Source organism: Cebus imitator, unplaced genomic scaffold, assembly GCF_001604975.1.
Source record: "Cebus imitator isolate Cc_AM_T3 unplaced genomic scaffold, Cebus_imitator-1.0 Scaffold96, whole genome shotgun sequence".
NCBI classification, from domain to species: domain Eukaryota; kingdom Metazoa; phylum Chordata; class Mammalia; order Primates; family Cebidae; genus Cebus; species Cebus imitator.
In genome coordinates, this window is record NW_016107411.1 from 1,231,275 (window position 1) to 1,254,397 (window position 23,123).

At 37.0% G+C, this 23,123-nt stretch overlaps 1 protein-coding gene across 2 annotated transcripts in view; it reads left to right on the forward strand.

The window, feature by feature from the left end:
* Window positions 1–23,123, forward strand: part of EPSTI1 (epithelial stromal interaction 1) — a 102,672-nt gene that overhangs the window by 72,484 nt on the left and 7,065 nt on the right. For both annotated transcript variants that reach the window (XM_037741181.1, XM_017536118.2), the window contains 2 exons: window positions 15,499–15,572; window positions 21,300–21,399. In XM_037741181.1, the coding sequence (XP_037597109.1) occupies window positions 15,499–15,572; window positions 21,300–21,399 (174 nt within the window). The remainder of the gene's footprint in view (window positions 1–15,498; window positions 15,573–21,299; window positions 21,400–23,123) is intronic.

Genomic DNA, 23,123 nt, shown 5'->3' on the forward strand with positions numbered 1-23,123 from the left:
ATCACTTAAATGATTTACCTTAAGAAAACTGGAGGATCATGTTTATGGTAAAGATGCAAAACATAATACATTTCTATCATTGCATCCAGTTATGTGTTTGTTTATTCCATTTATTCAACAAATATTTATTGGCTACCTGTACAGAATAATTCTTAGTTAAGTAATCTAGGTTAAGTTTAAGTGGCAGCACATAAGTTTTGTTCTGTGTGTCTCTCTGACTTTCACATTTTTACTCTTGGCTCTGGGGACAAAAAAAGCCTCCTCAAGTTTAAACTCTAGATATTTTACATGTGATTCACTTCCTTCTTCTTCTAGAAATTTATTTTAATTCCTCTTTTTTCTATACCTGTAATGCATTCTTCTACATTGGATACTTTTTTTTTTGTCAGAAATATGCCACAGCTGGTGCCAGTGGGTCATAGAGCACATGTGAACTTCTCATCTCCTCTTACCATTCTAAAATCAACCAGCTAACCCCTTCCTTGATTTTGCTATCCTCAGAGATATTACATTTTCTGCTTCTAACAAATTTAAAAAAAGACAAGGTAGTCTTACTGTAACCATATCTTTATTACCCACTTCATTCTTAATTCCTTATGATCCGGTTTATAGTCAAAAATGCAATTACTAAAATTGCTTTCTAAATGTGAAATCCTTTCTGAACATAAAGTTTAGTGGTCTTTTTGTAATTCCTATCTTCTCCCTGAACTCTGTAACACTATCTAACACCACTTTAAAGCTTTCCTTTTTCTGGCCTTTTAAAAAAACTGTATTATTCTGGTTGATCTGTCTTAGAGTAATCTATCCCAGCATTCATTCATTCATTCTATTGGCAAACATGTATGAAGTTCCTATTCTATACCAAGCCTTGTGCAAGTTGCCAAAGCTATAAATAAGATCAGGATAGACAAGGTTGCAGCTCTCCTGAAGTTTACATATTAAGGGAGGAGGTAGACAATTAAAAGGAGACAAATAAATACAGTATTATACTTTTAAATTTTATAGTGATTCATCACTTTGTAGTAATCAGTTGAACTAATTATATTAGTTATTTCATTACTCTAAAGAACTACTGGAGACTGGGTAATTTATAAAGAAAAGAGGTTTAATTGGCTCACAGTTCCGTAGGCTGTACAGGAAGCATGGCTGGGGAGGCCTCAGAAAACTTACAATCATGGTGGAAGGAAAAGGAAAAGCAAGCACATCTTCACATCGGCAACAGGAGAGAGCACAGGGGGAAATGCTACACACTTTTAAACAACCAGATCTGAGAACTCACTATGATGAGAACAGCAAGGGGGAAATCTGCCCCCATGATGTAATCACCTTGCACCAGGTTCCTCCCCCAAAATTGGGCATTACAATTCAACATGAGATTTGGCTGGGGACACAGAGCCAAACCATAACACTAATGTTGCAAGGAAATAAATTGTGTGTTATGACAATTTCAGGCTGGTTTATTAAATATTGTTGATTGCCTGCTCATCTACAGCTCTGATTTTTCTTCAAGTGTCAGTCCTACTTTGCATGAACTGTGTTTCAGAAGAGGCAGGTGCTACCTCTGCTCCAGGGATTCATTCCCAAAGTGGTCTAACTCTGCATGGGCATTCCATTCTCCTTGACTATGATTGGTTTCACTATGGACATGTGATACAGTTTTGACCAATGAGACTAAGGGAAGCCTACCTTTAGGATAGATTTTATCAAAATGAAGTATACCGCTTTTCACATTTAATGATTTGTCAGCTTGATTTCTTTTTTGACTATTTTGTTTGATTCTAATAATCCTTCTATCAGTTTTTTAATTAGCATTTACATGACATTTCTTTTTTTTTTTTTTTTTTTAGACAGAGTTTCGCTCCTGTTACCCATACTGGAGTGCAATGGCGCGATCTCGGCTCACCGCAACCTCCGCCTCCTGGGTTCAGGCAATTCTCCTGCCTCAGCCTCCTGAGTAGCTGGGATTACAGGCACATGCCACCATGCCCAGCTAATTTTTTGTAGTTTTAGTAGAGACGGGGTTTCACCATGTTGACCAGGATGGTCTTGATCTCTTGACCTCGTGATCCACCCGCCTCGGCCTCCCAAAGTGCTGGGATTACAGGCGTGAGCCACCCTGCCCGGCCTTACATGACATTTCTTTAATCACTTACTTTTAAGATCTCTGTGTCATGGTTTAAAGTAGATTTTGAGTAGAAAAAATATCTTGTTTTTCTTTTACCCAGTTTCAGAATCTCTTTTAATGGGTAGATTTGATGTGTTCTCATTTATTATGGTTACTAGCATATTTGCATGTATTTGTATTCTTACTATGTAATTTATATTTTATTATGTTTTCTTTTTTTTTTTTTAACTGACACTGAATTTTCTGTTTCATTTATTTAGGGTTTTTTTTTCCTTCTTTCCACTCCCCCTTCCTGTGCTATAAGAAATTTCACATTGTTTGTTTTTATTTCTAATCTTGCATAGCCTTTGGTTGTCTCTTTTAATCTGAAAATACATGTCTCTTTAGTTTTCCTTTTTTTCTTCCTAATTTTTTTTATGTATTTTTCCCCATTTTGCCTTTGCTTTCCATTTCTGGGATGGCTGTCAAATGGACTTTGGACATTTCAGATCTATTCTGTATAAACCTTCATTGTTTTCTTATACTTCTTATCTCTTTGACCTTTTTTATTGTATTCTGGAAGAAAGCTTTAGCTAGATCATCCTGCTCACTAAATTATTTCATGACTTCTCATTCTGCTTATTTGGCACATATTGAGTTTGTTTATTTACCAAGATTGCTTGTTTACTTTTCATAGCAGTGTTCTGCTTTATAAGTGCAATATTCTTTCTCATTTCATCTTCTCATTTAATGTTTGCGTGTTTGTAACTATACAAACATTGAAGTGTTCTATTTACCATATTTCCATGTTAATCTTTATCTCCCATGGAATTCTCCCTCAAATGTTTGATTATTCTTGTTTATCTCCTTATATTTATTTGGATACACTGCTGAATAAGGTATGTAGGAGCTTGTCTTCTGTGTTGGCAGCCTTCTGTTCTCCTATAGTCAGTAGGTACTTGGGACATTGCCCTGTTTTTCTGAGCCCAGCCATGCCTCTCCCGTTCACTGCTTACCTCATGCTGCCTACTGTGCAGTGCAAGTGTGTGAAGGGAAAGAACCCACCACCAAACTGCTCTCAGTGCAGTTTTCTAACTGATCATCTTAATGACTGTCTTGGTATTCTTTCCTGGAGCTCTTTCAGAAGGAGGTGGACTGAGCTCCAATTTATCCTGCACATTGGTTTTCCCTTGTAATGTAACCTGTCTCCTTCTCCCTTTCAGAAATTTCTTAAAATATCTGATAAGCTGATTGCACTTATTGATTGTGCATGGTTATTGGTTTTATAGTCATTTAGAAGGTCATTTATTTTATAGACAAAATATATAAAAGAATCAGTAAAATACTGAAAGTCAGAAAATAAACTGTTTGGTGACAGAAAAAATTATTGTTGTAGAACACATACAAAATTATAGTGAGAGCCTTTTATAGGGAATTCATGTAAAGCTGTATTCAAAGAAAATTATAACCTTTTAATCCATTCAGTACTAAAAAAAGAAACTAAATGAATTAAGCATCTAATCCAAGAACTTAGAACAAAAACAATAAATGATCCTGAAGAAAGTAATTAAGATAAGAACAGAAATTAATAATAAAACTCTAAGAAACAGCTGTTATAAAAATCCAACAGCTTGTTCTTTGATAAGGTCAACAAATGAACACATCTTTGGTAAGTCTAATCAAGAAGAGATTAGTAAAAATGCAAATACACAGCATTAGAAATGAGGGACTGGAACCATAGATTTGGAAAAGATTAAAATTACGTTACTATAGACAGTGCTATGCTAATAAATTAAAAATCTGGATTAAGTGAATGATTTTCTAGGAAAATATATAACTCTAAAGACTCACATAATTAAAATACATAAAGACAAATGAAAATGCAAGTGATTTCTAAAGTTTTCTGAGAATTAGTTCCCCCAAGAGGCTGAACTTGGATAATTTTAGAGACAACTTCCTTCAGATTTTCAAGGAACAGATTTTTTTCCCTATGCTTTACAAATTATTTCAGAGCAAGAAAAAAGACAAAACATTTTAGAATTTTATTTCACTATCCCCATGATGTCACAATCTGATAAAGAAAGCATGTCCATGTGCACGTTCAGGTGTGTGCACATACACACACACACACACACACACACATGCACACACACACACTCTCTCTCTCTCTCTCTTTCTCTCTCTCTCTTTCTTTCTCTTACAGATAGACCAATCTCATAAAGACAGAGATTCACATTTGAAAGAAAATTCTAGCTAATGAAATTTTTTCTTAAATAGCAATTTACCAAGGCAAAGTAGGATTTATTCCAGGAATGCAAAGATGACTAGTTACATATTAAAACCTTTTATATCTTATCACTGCAATAGGATAGGTCATGAGACAAGAACATTGGTTATCTCTTTAGTTACACAAAAAGACATTGATAAATTTTAATCTCTACTATCAATTAGAAAACACCAGTGAAATAGAGACATGATTTTCTTAACATACATATAGTCTTCTAAACCAATAACCAACATTATTTTCAGTGGTAAAATACTAAAACTATGAACAACAACACAAGGATGTTTGTAACCCCTACCAAACTAGATGTTAGCCGATATTATTCTGGAAATTCCAGCCTTGTGCTACTCAAAGTTATCTGATAGAAAACTTCTTTTTTAACTAAAAAGAAAATCCCTGGTTTTACTGAATGGAACAAGCTTTGGATATTTTTTAACCAACTTGATAAAACTGAAAATAAAGGAGATTTTCTAATTATTAGAAGTAGGTTGTTATTTATGGATGGGAGCAATTTGCCTGTGCAAACGAAGATAATCAACTGAAAAATGATGAGAACAAATGGAGTTTAGCAAAAGAGTTGGGCTGGGCACGGCGGCTCACGTCTGTAATCCCAGCACTTTGGGAGACTGAGGCAGGTGGATCACCTGAGGTCAGGAGTTCGAGACCAGTCTGGCTATCATGGTGAAACTCCATCTTTACTAAAAATTAGCCGGACATGGTGGCAGGTACCTGTAATCCCACCTACTCGGGAGGCTGAGGCATGAAAACTGCTTGAACTTGAGAGGCGAAGGTTGCAGTGAGCCAAGATAGCACCACTGCACTCCAGCCTGAGTGTTGCAGTGAGACTCCATCTCAAAATAAATAACAAGTATGATATTTTGAAATGATTGAAATANACTTGGTTACAAAATACATACAAGAATCAACTACTTTCTCAAATACGAGCAAAAATTAATTAGAAAATATATTATGGGACAAAAATATCTAATCAAAAAGCAACTATTAAATAGTTGTTCAACAGCTAAAACAAAATTAAAAACTTTTCTGGAATCCACACGTCCATTTTTAATAGACAGAAAACATTATTTGTATTTATAATGTACTGCATGATGTTTTGAAGTATATAAACGTGAAATGGCTAAGTCTAGCTAATTAACAAATGCGTTACTTCACATAGTTACCATTTTTGTGGTGAGAGCACTTAACTTTCTTTGCATTTTCAAGACTATATTATCATTATTTATTGTCGTTAAGTATTGTCGTTAAGTATAACTACTGTCATTAACCTTGCCGTACAGTAGATTCTTGAATTTATTTGCTATACCTAACTGTAATTATGTATTTCTTGACCAACATTTCACCATACCCCATTTCCTCCTAACCACCCCAGCCTCTGGTAACTACGATTCTACTCTCTATTTCTATGAGATCAGTTTTTTAAAGTCCATATACAAATGAAATCATGTGGTATTTGTCTTTCTGTGCCTGGCTTATTTCACTTAATATAATGTCCTCCAGGTTCATCCATGGTGTTGCAAATGACAAGATTTCCTTCTTTTTATGGTGGAATAATATTCCATTGTGTATATATTCCACATTTTCTTTATCTGTTCATCCACTGATGGACACTTAGGTTGATTCCATATCTTGGCTGCTGTGAATAATGCTGCAATAAATATGGGGGTGCAGATAGCTTTTGACATACTCATTTCCTTTGGATATATACCCAGCAGTGGGATTGCTGGATCATATGGTACTTCTGTCTTTAATTTTCTTGAGGAAATCTTATTCCTCTTTTCATAATGGCTGTGCTAATTTACACCCCCTCAAGCAGCATGTAAGGGTACCCTTTCCTCCACGATCTTGCCAGCACTAGTTATCTTTTGTCCTTTTTGATTCTAGGCATTGTAACGGGGGTAAGATAATAGCTCATCGTGGTTTTAGTTTGCGTTTTCCTGATGATTAGTGATGTTGAACATTTTTTCATATACCTGGTGGCCATTTGTATGCCTTCTTTTGAGAAATATCTACTCAGGCATTTGCCTATTTTATTTTATTATTTATTTATTTACTGAGACAGTGTTTCACTCTTGTTGCCCGGGCTGGAGTGCAATGGCGTGATCTTGGCATACTGCAACCTCCACCTCCCGGGTTCAAGCGATTCTCCGGCCTCACCCTCCTGAGTAACTGGGATTACGGGCGCCTGCCACTAAGCCCAGCTATTTTTTTTGTACTTTTAGTAGGGACAGGGTTTCACCATGTTGACCAGGCTGGTCTTGAGCTCTTGACCTCAGGTGATCCACCCGCCTCGGCCTCCCAAAGTGCTGGGACTATAGGCATAAGCCACAATGCCTGGCCCTTCTTGCTTATTTTAAAAATCATGTTATTTGTTCTGTTGATATTGAGTTGTTTTGAGTACCTTATGTATTTTGGATACTGACCCCTTATCAGATATAGTTTACAAATATTTTCTCCCATTCTGTAGATTGTCTCTTTACTCTGTGATTGTTTCTCTTGCTGTGTAGAAACTTCAGTTCGATGTAATCCATTTGTCTCTTTTTGCTTTTGTTGCCTGTCCTTTTGAAGTCATTTCCAAAAAAATCTTTGCCCAAATCAATGTCATAGAGCTTTTCTACTATATTTTCTTTTTCTTTTCTTTTCTTTCTTTCTTTTTTTTTTTTTTTTTTTTTTTTTTTTTTTTTNCCTTACTCTATCACCCAGGCTGGAGTGCAGTGGCACGATCTCATCTCACTGCAACCTCCACCTTTGGGTTCAAGCAATTCTTATGCCTCAGCCTCCCAAGTATCTGAGATTACAGGTGTGTGCCACCATGCCTGGGTAATTTTTGTATTTTTAATAGAGCTGGGGCTTCGCCATATTGTCCAGGCTGGTCTCAAACTCCTAGCCTCCAGTGATCAGCCTGCCCCAGCCTCCCAAAGTGTGGGGATTACAGGCATGAGCCACTGCGCCCAGCCTCCACTATGTTCTCTTCTAGTACTTTCATATTTCAGGTCTTACATTTAAAGTCTTTAATCCATTTTGAGTTGACTTTTTCTAACGCCTTTTGTGAAAACTGTGAAGTTGAGTTTTTTTTTTTTATGTGATGAGAGATAAGGGTTTAATTTCATCCTTCTGTATGTGGATATTCAGTTTTCTTACCACCGTTTATTGAGGAGACCATCCCTCCCACCCCCCCGCCGTATGTTCTTGGCACCTTTGCCAAAAATCAGTTGGCCCTACATGTGTGGGTGTATTTTTGGACTCTATTCTGTTCCATTGGTCTATATGTTTATTTTTATGCCAATACCATGCTATTTTGGTTATTATACATAAAAGTCAATTTGAACAAAGCAGAGATGGCTAGTGTTCCTGAGTGCCAAAACTCAGTATTTCGGTGACTGTAGTTCTATCCAAATTTACTTGTAAGCTTAATACATTCTAGTAATAAATTTCAATGGAATTTGAGGTAATTTGAAAATGCTGTTTCTGAATTTCAACTAGGAGAATAATGAAATTTAAACAAGACACTTTAGAAGAATATGAATAATAATTTGTATATTCGCTGGGATAAGGAGAACTTCCACTAGTAGATATCAATATAGACCACAAACACTCAAGTACTATTACTGGTGAGAGGATAAACTGAGAGGCACTTTGGCAATGTCAAATTCTGAAGTTTCCTAAAAGTAAAAATATTAGATCTAAAGGTATACATATATTCTGAGGAAATAATGAGAGATGCACACAAGACATATACACAAGGTTGTTTATTTTAAAACTAAGAGTAATGGAAAATTTGAAACAGTTTGTTCAGTGATAGAAGATGTGAAGGTTTCAGAGTTTGGAATAAATACCATGCAGCAATTACTACCATATTTTAATATATAATAGAAATATGCTCACATATATGAAAATAACAAAGATTATAAAATAGAGTGCAGATAAGTTTTGAAACCTACCTCCTCCTTGGATTTTGTGCAGACTACTTCACCTCTTAAAGCCTCATCAATTATGATAGTGATGTTCTTTATCTCACAATATTGTTTCTAGGCTCAAATGAGAGAAATCATGTAGAGGGTGTATCGTAATGCCTGGCACATGCTAAACCTGAAAATGTGACCCAACGTGATAAGTATATAAGGCAACAAGGAAATACACTGACATTTTAAAGGAGTTCATCTTTGGTTGGGGTGTTTTTATGAGTGATTATTGTGTTTTTCTTTACAGTTGCTATACTTACTATATTTTCTTTAATAAATAACTTCTTTGAGAAAATATACTTTTGAAAGTTAGAAGGAGGTTGATAGGAAGTATTTTTGGGTGGGAGACATAGAGTTGTGATTCCATGATTATTGTAGCTGGAAGTTTATTTCTCTTTATGTTAAAATGATAGAACTAGCAACAGCAAGTACAAAGTTACACTTAGATAAGAGGAATAAGTTTTAATGTTCTGTTATACAGTAGGGTGACTGTGGTTGACAGTAAGATATTGTACATTGCAAAATAGCTAGATGAAAGGCTTTGGAATATTGTCACTATGAGATCATGGACACACTAAGTACCCTGATTTGATCATTTTACAATATATATATGTATCAAAAATTCAAATTATATCCTATAATTATATACAAAGTATCAATTAAAAAACTAAACAATTAAAAACTAACAAGAGAAGAGTATACATTACTTGTGTTATTTTTGAACTCTACTTGACCTATTAGTATTTATGTCCTTTGATTTGGTTGGTTCTCTGTAAATGTTGGGTGGTAGCTTCTCCTTTTCTCCCCATTCTTGATAGCCAAGGCCATCTTTCTTCTTCAAGGCAAAGGCATTACTGTGGGATGCCTGAAAATTGGGACTTCTTTAAACTCTCATCCCGCTCCTGAAAGCTCTTCTGTATTAAACCTTCAGAGGAAGGCATTCTTGAACTTCATGGCCTCAACTCTCCTGCTTCCACTATCCTTTTCCTCTTGTTGTGTTGCGAGAACATCCTCTCCTGGGAGGAGTTTGTCCTGCCAGGCGATGGCATTTTCGTGTTTACATAAAGCAGTCAAGCTGAACCATGTTGGAACATACTCTACTGGGATTCAGACATGGTTTTAAAATGACCCCATGTTCATCTTCAATTACTACACTGAAGCTTTGCTTTGGAGCATGCTTTCCCCCTAACCTTGTCAGGTTTCTCATGCCTCCAGCCTTACACACACCTGTCTGTTGTATAGTTGACCCTTCTGTAGAACAGGGCACCACCAGACAGCTGGAGCCCAGATAAATGATGTTTGCACCTCTTGCTGGAAATAGCAGCCCCTCTTCTTACTGTTGGCTTGGGCTCCAAGCAGAGGTAAGGGTGCCATCCTGCAACTCCCCAGCAGAGCAGCCCTCCTGGGTGAGCACTGCATTGGCAGGGTGGCCACAGGCAGTGGCGTTATTTGCCGTGTTGTCCTCATTTACCATATAACACTTGGCCAATGTTTATAGGAAGCTCCACACTTGCAGTCTCCAAGATGGTGTTTTGTTTATTATGTCACCAAAGTACCCTCTTTTGTACGCAGCTCTGTATGAATGTAGGGATTTGTGCAGTGCAGTGATAAGGCATGCATGAACAAAAAGTGTTGAACACCCTTCTCTTGTTTGCGTTTCTTCCTTGTATTCCCATGTCACGTAGCTTGAAGTTGTGTCTAGCAATGCATTTCTTTTTGCCTTGTATCAGAGTTGTTTCTGGGTCTGTCTGCCTCATTATACTGTGACTTACTTCAGGATGGAGCTGATATCTGTACCTTCAGCATGAACCTAGGTATCTGGAAAATGGTTGGTGTGTGACAATAAGCATTGAGTAGGCCGGGCCTTAACAATGTCTCAGACGTTGCATGCCATTGCCCTCCTACTTAGGGCACTTTGGTTCTTTTCATGTCCCGAGCTTGATCCTTGAAACAAGAACAACTTATTTTTTATTTGCTGAATTCTAGATATGGAACTTCTGGGTGGGAACTCAGTAAATGAACCAAGAATATGCTTATAAGGCATGCGGACACATCCTCGGTGACTGTCAGATCAGCAGAACAAATTAATCAGCTGAAATTATCCTTCTTAGCACGGAAGGAAAAACCAGCCTCTCCTTAGTAAATACGCTTTGCTAGTTATAGGATAATAATCCTGAATGCAGTGATGCCAGCACCTTCCCTTTGGCCATCTGGAGCAGTGTCCTTGCATGGCGATGCCTCATCAGCTCCCGTCCCCGTTTCCCTCCTGGCCTTTATCTTTTCTCCCCTGTTCTTGCCTCTGTAATAGGATGATGTGTGCTGCTCTCTTCCCTTCTTCTTTTCTTCCTCCCCAACAGTTCTTAGCTTCATATGTAGTGTTTCGCTCTTTTATATCTCCCTGTGTTAAAAATTACATATTTATTGGGATTTTTAAATAAAGGAAAGTGTAAGGAAACAGAAATGGCCTCTCACACTGATAATCAATTCCTACTGATGGTATGAGGAAATAATATATACACAGTTCAAAAGTCAAAAAGCTATGTAAGTTAGTAAAGTATCCTTTTCTTGCCCATTCACACTCCAAGTGCCGCTACCCAGTATTAATTACAGTTAACATTTTCTCGTGTCATTTTTCATAAATGTTTTAGATACATACAGCATATAAAAGTCGAAATGGACCTATGCATCTATTTTCTATTTATATAGAAGCGTCCCAAGAAAATGGCTCTGAACCTGTTTTCTATCTACCACTTAGTGTATCTTAGAGATCTCTCCATAAGGCTCCTGCTCAACCTTACAAAAGATCCACCTTATTCTTTGTATTTCATGGTGCTGATGGTCTCACTTACTGCACAAATTTTTTGTTGATGGGCATTAATATTTTTCCCTGAACTTTTAAAGTTTCAGTAATATAACTGTGAATATCTGTATACATACATATTTGAACACTTCTGCAAGGGATGTATATGTCTTACATTTTGGTGCTTATTGCTAAATTGACCTCCAAAAACTAGATTAGTTTACGCTAATTTAGATACTATACCAGAGGTTTTTTTTTTTTTTTTTTTTTTTTTTTTTTAAACTTTTTTTTTTTTTGTTTTTACAATAGAAACATTTTATCTCATTTTTTTTTTATTTCTTTGATTTTGAGTGAAGATAATGACCATTTTGAACTGACAGGCAACCTGTAGTTTATCTGCAAACTGCCTGTTCTTATCCCTTTGCCCTTTTTCTGTTTGGTTGTTTTTTCCTTATTGATTCATGTGAAGTCCTTACCCACTTTCTGGGACATTTCCTGAGTCTCAACCTAAAATAGTCACTGAGCCACTGAATCTCACATCAGTGTGTTTGAATCCTCTGTATGGGATTATGTTTGGATATTTTTCCCACTTGTTTATGGGTTGCGTTTCTGTAGAATATAAACTCTAAAGGAGCAAGGATCTCATCTATCTTGTTCACTACTGTAGCCTATCATGTAGATCCGAGCCTGCCTCATAAGAGATACTCAAATATTTAATGAATGAATAAAAGAAAATTGAATTAGCCTATGCATATCCTGAATGTTCATTAACAGTTCATTTTTAAATTTTATGGTGTTTTTTTTCCCAAATGAAACGTTTGAATTATCATGCAGCCAAATTTATCAATCTTTTTATAATTTCTGGATCTCCCTCCCTCCCAAGTTTATAAATAAATTCACTTGTGCTGCCTTTGAAAACTTCTATTCCCATCTTCTAGGCTCAAATCCTAGATTTCTGTAAAATTTACTTAATCAAATTAAGGAACTAGTTTTGATCTTTCTTGCAGTAGTCGGCTTGTCCATCATCATTCATGGAACTCTCTCCTGCGTTGGTTTAGCACAACAACTTTATGATAAACTACATTTCCATGTGTATCGTTTCTCTTCCTAGACTCAAGTTGTTTTAATTACTATAGTTTATTATGTGTTTTTTGCCTTCAACTTTTAAGTTCGGGAATACATGTGCAGAATGTGCAGGTTTGTTACATAGGTAAACATGTGCCATGGTGGTTTGCTGCACAGATCAACCCAATACCTAGGTATTAAATGCAGCATTCCATTAGCTCTCCCTCTCCCTACATCCTCCACTCCAGTAGGCCCCAGTGTGTGTTGCTCCCCATCCATGTGTTCTCATGTGGTATCTTTTAATGTGTGATGAAGCTGGTTCTTTCTCATTTTTTGTTTCCTTTTTCAGGATTTTTTTTATGGCTATGATTGCATTTTTTTCCTCAAACAAGTTTCATGATCATTTTGCCAAGTCTGAAAAAAGTATCTTAAAGTAACATGTCATAATATGCATATATATGTATTTCATCCTTTTTTTTTGTCTTTGTGTCATACTTCAGAACTAATGAGAGTTTAGTTTGTTCTGAGTTCATTGTCTTAATGAATAATGGACAATGGACCAGATACCAGAAGTTGCTCCTTGGAGAAATAAGGTTAATGAATGTGAAAATAATCAGCATCCTTGGCCAGAAGGATTTAGATTTGTGCTTAGGCTACATATATTCTGCTAAAACTTTTGAATGTGAATGGGTCCTATGGTTCTGGAAATGACTCCTTATACTTAAGTATGATGAACCACCAAGAAGGTATCCTTAATTCCAATCATTTATTTTGAATACATCCTGCAGAGGGTTATTAGATACAAGAAAATGTAAGCCCTGGTATTTATTTTGCTTCTAATAAGCTATTTAGCTCTTGACAAGTTACTAAAATTGTGTCTCTGATCCCATTTCCTCATCAGTAGGGTAAGGATGATATTGCTCATTCATTTATCACATAATACTTCATTTGCCTGCCTACCTTTGCAATTTTTGTGTGAATCAAATAATAAAATCCTGGTAAAACTTTTATTTGAAAATATTAAGGTTTTCTGGTTAAACATTGCACATCAAAAGCATTTCATTTGCTTATGTTTTATCACTCTCTTTTTTACAAAAAATTCCTATATGGTTTCTGGTATGTATCGTATATATCCCACTAACCATACATGATTTTTTTTTTTAAAGCCATAAGCCAGCAAGAACAAAAGAACAGACTAGTAGATTCCAGTAAAGATATAAGCCAAAATTTTAATTCTGGAACTAGATGGTCAATGGTAATTGATTTAGTGGAGGAAAGCCAGAATTGATTTGCAAGAAACAGTAAGACACACGTTGGTTAAGTTCAGGAATCAGAGGCACCTGGTACCTTTGAAGCCCAGGGTTGAAAACAGGAGGATTAATTAGAAACTTGAATTTGGAGCTATAGGATTTCTTGATCCCTCTCCCAACATACTGAATGTTAAAAAAGAAAAGTTGTAAGAGAATAAGGATGAGGGTGCACTATGAGAGGAAGTTGGGATAAAGGTGGAGATAGTAATAGAGACATCAATTTTTTTCCATTATAGGTAGTCAAAAGATGATGCTGTTTTAAAAAAATTAAGAAATGGCTATGCATACTATTAAGAAGATAATTGCAGATGAAACCACATGCAGGAACTGAAATGACTGTGGAGATGAGTGAGAGGACAGGGGCTTCCTTCACACTGGTATAAACCATAGTATTAACAAGGAATACTAATGCTTGGTAGACTATTAAAAAAACTATCCCGTTGTGCAAAAGTAAGACTTGAGGATAAAGATTGGCATCTAGGTGCATAATAAATGCTTGAGTGGACAAGTATTATTCATGGGTTTCAAAAACTCAAATATTATTCAATGATTTCCCCTTGTTGGTGTTATATAAGAATTAGGGTTAAGTAATGTGCTTTAGGGATTGATGAGCAATTTATTTGGAATCTCACAGTATAAGAAACAAGTCTTTTGATTTTGGGGGACTGTGGAATATTAGAGGATCTTTGAACAAGGTTAATAAAATGTCAACCTGAACTTTGAGTTTATTTTATAATTTTCATCAAGGAAGATTGGGAGTTAAAACAACAGTAGCAACCTTTTATTGGTATGTTTGATTAAGACATGATAGTATGTTCTCTACCAGAAAATCTCTCTGACTCAGGCACTGATATATGACTTGGGCCTAACGATTTTCCTCTCTTTGCATTTTTCTGTCTTTGAAATGAGATTAAAATTTATTATGCCTTAGGGAAGATTGTTGGGTATTAGAGAAATCCTGGGATTGGTTCTTTGGTATAATATTGGAAACATAGTAACTGGGTCTGGAAGTTAAGTTGCCTCTTCCAAGAAGATAAGCAGACTGTTAGAAGCTAAAGATTTAGTTATAATAATGTGATTATGTGAACCAAAGTATCTCCTCTAGAGATCCCAAAGTTCTGGTGGTATTAGAAGTAACTAATCAATAATAGGTGAGTGCTTATTATCCAGGAAGGAGAATGTTTAACAGAATTACACTAAAAGATTGAGTCCAATATTTATTTGTATGTTGCTATGATTTTATTAGGAAAGAAGTGCTAACCGGCCGGGCGCGGTGGCTCACGCCTGTAATCCCAGCACTTTGGGAGGCCGAGGCGGGTGGATCACGAGATCGAGACCATCCTGGTCAACATGGTGAAACCCCGTCTCTACTAAAACTACAAAAAATCAGCTGGGCATGGTGGCGCGTGCCTGTAATCCCAGCTACTCAGGAGGCTGAGGCAGGAGAATTGCCTGAACCCAGGAGGCGGAGGTTGCGGTGAGCCAAGATCGCGCCATTGCACTCCAGCCTGGGTAACGAGAGCGAAACTCCGTCTCAAAAAAAAAAAAAAAAAAAAAAAAAAAAGAAAGAAATGCTAGAGAAATACCAAGAAATAGTATTGTGTGATATTCCTGAAGGAGCTAATTTGATTTGTTTTTCTCTGTAAGACATAGATGAGTTTGCCTTACATTGCATTTTTCTCTGTTTGTGTTGTACCTGTTGGTCTAGTATCTTGACCATGTACATTGGCTTTTAATCTAACAATTTTACACTCACAGAGCTATTCTGATTGACTAAGCCACACTTATTTTGCTACGTACTTATATAAGAAAACAATTTCACATCCAAATAGCACTGAAGTAAAAGTTTCAAAAATGAAATGTACCCACTGAGGTTAAATATGTAATTGATTTGGGTGTCTTCTGTACAACCATGTTAATTGAAAACCATATTTTAAAACTTTTATTGTTCCTAGAGTGAATTACTGGAACTTAAGCGGCAGCAGCAAGAGGAAGAAAGAGCCAAAATCCACCAGACTGAACACAGGAGGTATAACTGGCTAATAAAATAAGCATCCTTGGTTAAATCAATTACCTCAAAGTTTGTACAGTTGTTTTAGGAAAACATTACAGTGACATTAATACGATTTTGGAGTGTGTATTACATTTAAATCTTTGTTATTGGGACATGATATATGTATGAGGTATGCCAGCTGCTACATATGTGTGTACATATGGGCATGCACACACATATCCAATTTTCTTGGATAGGAGGCATTACAAACTTACATTAGAAAACTGAATCATGTTCTTAAGCTGTGTGTTCATTTAAGGTATATTTAACTTGCCTTCCACGGGACAAACCATCCTAATTTGAGACAATGCTCTACCATTTATAGACTTTGTTAGAATAATTGCATTGATATAGATGGTCAGATTCCCATACTTGAGTACAAAAGCTCAGACAAAAACTCATTAAAGTTATTTAATATTGACAAATACATTAGAGAAAAAATCTTAGAACCATTAAGTAATTTTCAAACAGTCTAAGTACTCTCCATCTTAATTCTAATATCAGAATTAAGAATACCTAGTAAAATATCATGTTAACGTCGGGACAGTGCTAATAAGCACCATATTGTCTGCCATTATTATGCTAAGATTCCTAGGGGGGACACGGGTTGTTTGAGTTCATTAGGGGTGCACTTGAGTATCTTGGAGAAGAATGTAAGGGTTTTCACAATTTAAAGGAACATATTCTTTTGATAGCGAATGGCTTCTTTTATGTATTTAACCTTTCCACTACCACTAAAGTGTATCTTTAAGTTATGTTGGTTTAATTTTCTAAATGAGGGACTTTAAAAAGCATTCACTGGAAGCTCCCTATTCTGATGGTGCCTTTAACTGTGGGAAGGGGGACTGTTATTTAAGGAAACATCTTTTATTTAAGGAAACATCAAAATTATTTTATTTAAGAAAACATCGAAATTCTGATATGTTGGTTAGGCTGTATATTTTTTTCTCTTATTTAAGGAAACATCAAAATTCTGATATGTTGGTTAGGCTCTATTGTTGGATAAGATGGTGGTGGGAAAGGATGCTAACTATTTATTATAAAGTAGGCCATAATTTAGTCATTTTATTGATTTTTATTATTTTTTCTCTTTTTTTTTTTTTGAGACAGAGTCTTACTCTATTTCTCAGGTGGGAGGGTCGTGGTGTGATCTTGGCTCACCTTTGCCTCCCAGGTTCAAGTGATTCTCCTGCCTCAGCCTCTGAGTAGCTGGGATTATAGGCACATGCCACCATGCCTGGCTAATTTTTATATTTTTAGTAGAGATGGGGTTTCACCACGTTGGCCAGGCTGGTCTTGAACTCCCGACCTCAGGTGATCTGCCTGCCTTGGCATCTCAAAGTTCTGTGATTACAGGTACGAGCCACTGTGCCTTGCCTATTTTCTCTGTAAAATACTTTCTGTTTAAAAAACACTTGATATTGTATTTATACGCTGGTTGCTAACAGTAGCCAGTTATTTCTCTGGATTTCTGAGGATTACTTGAATTATAAGACTCTAATGTGTCACATTAATAGGCTCCATTGCTAAAATATTTATATTTGATGAGCACCTAATAAACACTCAAGCTATTTGATTAGAAGTGGAAAAATAACTTTTTTTGTTATAGGAAACTTGGCCCTCATTCTTTAAGTTTATTTCCATACTACTGAATACCTAAATATTTGGTGGGGCTTTTTAATTTCTATACGTTATTTTCTTTCTCTTGATTCTACTTAAATAGATCCAATAAATGTATAGATCCAAATTTAATTAAAGAAGAGATTTTATGATAATAAACTCAGTAAATAATTAGTTTTGATGTATCTGATCAAGTCATTAAATACATACATGTTATGTTCTTCATCAATTTTTGAAAAGAGCTTACATTTGTATTTCCTTTAAAGTGTGCCATGAGCTTTCTCATGTTATCATATGAGAATACATATTCAATGAACTCTTAATAAAATAGCATGTCCATTCTTATCCAAGGCAACAACACAAGCTATATAGTATGTGTGTACCAGATGTAAATTAGTAAATTAGGTTTTCTCCAGAGGCACAATTTTACTGGCATCAAAAGGGCAATGTGCTCTCTACAGTTTAAAGGTTCACATTGCAGAAAACTCAACTCCGAGTGTTATAATAGAAAGCTTTTCAAAGCTTTTCAATTCCTGACAAGCTTTTCAATGAACTTGTAATGAGCTTAAGTGCACCTGCACCTGACCCATTGTAACTATTTGAGTAGGAGAAGACGAGTAGAAACTCTAGAGAGAAAAGACAGAGCACAGGGGTCAAGGACTTGAAAGGATTTGGGCCATGAGGTGAAAACTGGGATGAAGTGAACTGATTTATTCAAACTTGAACCATCCCTGATTAATAGTTTTTATCCAAATTAACCCTCAGAAGAAAATTCAAAGCACAACTTTGACTGTGATAGCATGTATGTACTTTCTAAAATTATTAAACCAAAATAGAAATTGGTCCTTTTCCCTCCCATTTAGATTCTTGATAGGGATTGAGAGAAGCAAACCCATTATCTCTGGTTGACTCACACTGCAGTGGTCATAGGCAAGTTGAGGACACTCCTATGGTAACAAGGAGTGCTCAACCACTCTGATGTCCTCTTAGTAATTGATGCTCAAAAGTGAATCACATTACCTTATGCCTTCATAACAAGCCATCAGTCTTTGCAGGGTTTGAATGAATTGGGAGCAATTGCCAGTGAGCTGTTTTGCAGTCTGCAGTTATCATCCATGTTGTTTTCAGGGGTGAAGAATGTGTGCCAAGAAGATTTGTTCATTCATTAATTACGTTATCAGGATGCAGTCCATAAAGGGTTTGTTCTAGGCCCCAGGAATAGGGCTAATCAAGGCAGAAGGGGTCCCTGACCATGTGGAAACTGTAATCTAGAGGAGAGAAATGGAAGTCAACAATCAAAGGCGCTGTTATTTCAGATGGTGTTATATACTGTGAGGACCATATCACAAGGTGATATTAAAGAAGAAATTGGAGGTAATAAGTTACTTAGGAAGGCCTCACTGCAGAGGTGACATCAAAGGAAAAGGAAGAATCAGCTACATAGAGACTGGGGGCAGATGCATGGACTTAGATGGCCTATGAACAGGGGAGGAGCAAGTCCAGAGGCTCTAAAGTGCAAATGAGCTTGGACTTTTTGGGTCCCAAGTGATGGGATAATTTTTTTTTTTTTTTTGAGCCAGAGTCTCGATCTGTCACCCAGGCTGGAGTGCAGTGGTATCATCTCCACTAACTACAACCTCTGCCTCCCAGGTTCAAGTGATTCTCCTGCTTCAGCCTCCCAAGTGGCCAGGACTACAGATGCCCACCACCATGCCCAGCTAATTTTTATGTTTTTAGTAGAGATAGGGTTTTGCCAGGTTGGCCAGGCTGGTCTCCTGACCTCAAGAGATGCACCTGCCTTGGCCTCCCAAAGTGCTGGGATTACTGAAATTACAGGTATGAGCCACCACACCTCACCCCATGTGTTGGGATTATGGTGAGTGAAGAAGAGAATAATGCTCAGTGAGGGAGGAAATGTAGGCAGGAGCAAGACAACACAACATTTTATAAGCCAATGATTTTATTCTAAGACCAATGGGAAGTCACAGAATTTTAAGCAAAAGGAAGACATGATTTGTTTCATAATTTAGTAAGGTTGCTGTATGGGGACTAGATTACAGAAGGTGGAACTGAAAGCACTGGCAAGGTGAAGAGGAGATAGTAATTTGAACTAGAATGGTATCCATGGAAAGAAATGAGTGACGTCAGGATGTCTTCCGGAGGTAGAGCAAACAAAGCTTCTAGTGGTTTGGATGTGGGGTGGGATGGGTGGAGGATGCTGCGGGAAACCCCATCTTTGCTACTGACAAAAAGACTGGATAAGAACAGCCCCAGGCATGTAGGCAGTCCAGAATACCATTGGGGAGCAAGGTCACTTTCCTCTTGCTTAATGGTGGCATTGGAGATTCAAAATTGTTTTTTCTATCTCTTCAGTTATCTTTTGCATTGATATGTAGTTAAAACCAAGTACTATGAGGGCTCACCCGAGTTTTGGTTCTTATAAAGGTTTTTTTTTTCTGTGTTGATAGTTAAATTGGTGTCCTAATGGGGGGACATTTGGGAGTCTTCCGCTAAGTAGGATACTATTCCATCTGCATGCTGAAAGATTTAGAGAAGGTGACTTAAACATGGAGCTTGGCAGTGAACTGCCAAGTCTGACTGGCACATTCTATCTGAGTGACAGATGACAGAATTACGCAGACATAGATATTTGCCTGTGTGAGTGTAGCCAGGGGACCCCACGGCTCACAGATCCCTAAGAGGGTTTCTGGAGATGCTCCACATTTATTTAGTACAGATTAAATGACAAAGGCCTCTAGTAAACACCATTAGTGGGTAATTAACATTGCCAACGCCCTCCCCACCCCAGCAGAGAGTAGTTCTGCAAGCAGATAATCAAAGGTCGGTCTTAGGACAACATGAGTAAACAGGCTATTTAGATAAACTCTTTTACGTTCCTTTGTGCCTACTCCTTGCCTAATTGCCTCTGGGTAAGGACAGCTTCCTTTGGCTGATTCCTTCCTGAAGCTTTGCAAAACCTCTCAGCCTTCTTTGCATCTTTCCTACAATTTTTCCCGCCACCCTGAATGATCTGCTACATGAGCCCACACACGGCTGGCATCGTAGATAGCATTGAGCAAGTGCAGGCAGACAAAAACCCCCTCTAGCCTTTGACTTTGCCACCCAGCCTTTCTTTTCCTTAAAGTTCCCAAATCTCCCACAGTCACTGGCTTGTAGCCACTCACCATGACCATATTCTGCTAATCTTCATGACTGAACAAGAGGTTCGTGTGACTGGTTCCTGCCTTTCTTCCTTCCATAAATGTATATTTGCTGCTATACACAAGACATTGTGTTTTTGCTTCCAAGAAGCTTATAGTCCTATTTATGCACTTCCTAAATAGGAATATTGCCTTAATAGGGTATCTATTGCAGTGCCATTTCTTTAGCTTCCAAGTCCCCGACTCTACTCAGCCTCATGTAGGTAACTCAGCACGATGTTATCTGTGATTCATTATTTTAAATTTAAAAGTTGTAATATGAAACACACAGAAAGGTTTATGAAACAGATATTTAGAATGATTAATTATAAAGTGAACAACCAGGTAGCCAGCTCCAGAAATAGAATAATATAACTATCACCCTACTACCTTCCACTTCTGCTTTTCTCGTATGGGGTTTACTTTAGCAAGACTGACAGTGGAGTGCAAGGAATATGGGAAGGACATCTGTCTTGCAGCAATAATACCACAGAGTTATCTTTGGTTCTTCTTCATGTTTTGGTTCATGTTGAGGCTTCTGTCTTGCTGCATCCTCTGAGATTCATACCTGGCATGATTCTGAGGACTGTAGTTGCTTTCTTGAACTAGGGTCTTGCTGTACTGGTAGGAGATGAGTGCCTGAAACTCTCAGGTTAAGAATTTGTAGCCCCTTTGGCTTGAGCCAAGATTGGCAACAGATCCAGTAAAGAGCGGTTAACAGCATGTCATGTAGTTAGTGGAAAGAGAAGTTTCTGTAGATTTCTTCTAAGCTGAAGCCAGAAAGCTATCCCCATGGTCAGTTCATACAGCACATTAGGTTCTCAGAAATATCTCAGCCCTGCAGCAAGTTTTCTACTCACACACATTTTTCATTGTTTTAAAGGGTAAATAATGCTTTTCTGGACCGACTCCAAGGCAAAAGTCAACCAGGTGGCCTCGAGCAATCTGGAGGCTGTTGGAATATGAATAGCAGTAACAGCTGGGTGAGTTTTTCTTTTCTCTTAAAAAAATCATCTTTCAATGTTGAAGAATAAAAACATGAGAATTTTTAATATATGTGGTGGCCTTCTCCCCAGATATTATTTTTTTGTTGTTGTTGTGCTGTTCGGCAGTGTGATGGGCAGTCAGCCAGGGGGATTACTGTAAATTCTACAATAGCTTCTGTGAGAGGGAGAAAGTCCTGATTTCAGCTCTGGCCAATCGCAATAAAAAATGACACCTGCCCTTTGTTCTCAGCATGATTGCCTGGATGCTAAGGCTTTTTATCATCCCTTGCCCAGACCTACAAAAAAACAAATGAACATTTTTTTTCCCAGAAAGATTTTAAATGAAATATGGTTACAAAAATAATAAGCATTCTCTAGTTATGTATTCTTTCAGTCAAACTAACATATCAAAGAAACCAGTAGTTAATTTTTCACTACAAAATGATTTTTTAAAAACCCTATAGCAAAAGGCACTTTTAAAAAATGAAATGTCCTTACATATTTCTGCGATGAAAGCCTTGCAACTGTATTGTAATATGTGTTTAATATATTTTGTGTGCACAATATATTATTGAATGAGCACCAAAGCTTTGAAACATGTATAATTGTGAGGTTTGCAATGTGTAAGGATCAAAACTAAAGACATAGGTGTTACAGTTTAATTGAAGCCCAAGTACATAAGTACTTTCTCTCTCTCTCTTTCTCTCTTTCTCCCTCCCCCCCATCCCTCCCTCTCTTCTCTCTCTCTCTCTCTCCTCCTGTCTCTTTCCCTCCCTCTCCCTTTGTATACACACAGATCAGATAGAAATCTGTACACTGGTAAAAATTCAACAAAATAATCAAGTGCTTGCTGACCTAGAAAGTCTAGAGAAGACCTCTCTTTAATAAATAGCTGACAGATGAAAGATCATGTTTGAGATGTCAATCTGTTAGAAATCTTATAGCATGTATCTTTGAAAGACATCTAGTCATTTAAATTGATGAATGGATTTTTAAAATGTATATGTATTTAAGATAATTGAACATAAGCAAATTTGCAGAGAACACTTCCTGGATGTGTCTATTTATCCAAAATATATGCACATTTGTTACACTCTGGCATTCAGAATAGGGACAGTATAGAACAGAGAAAATAATTGAAACACAGGATCTTTGTATTGTGTGATACAATATATACATGCTGTCTTATTCATAGCAATATGTGAGTAGGAGTCATGTGGAAAATGAGCCATTGTGAGTTGAAGACATTATCCAAGTTTGCATAACTTAGTTGTGAAACACAATTGGAATTCAGATTTTGGTCAGGACTTGGAAACTCACTGTCCAGTTGTCATTTCTTCTCTGTGGAACTGCTCTTAAAACTTAGAAAGTACCTATCTGGGACTGAGGGGAAGATGATTATAGAGCATAAATGAAAACTGCATAGGCTTCTGCTGAGGACATGAGGATGTGGCAGTCTGGCTCACCCATGACTATTGGCAGTCCTTATTGAGCCACAAATCTCTGCTTAGACTCCTCAAAGATCAAATAGAGGAGTGTTGTTTTCTCCTAATAGTGAGGATGATTGAGTGAAATTTTTAGTAGGATGGGCATATCCAAGTCCAAAGGGTTATCAATCCTTTCCTTACTTAAAAGGAAGTAGCAAGAGAAACCTGGGAACTTCCTCAGGCTCCCACCTTCACCTTTATTGACCTCCAGAAATCTGTACTTCTGTGCTTGCT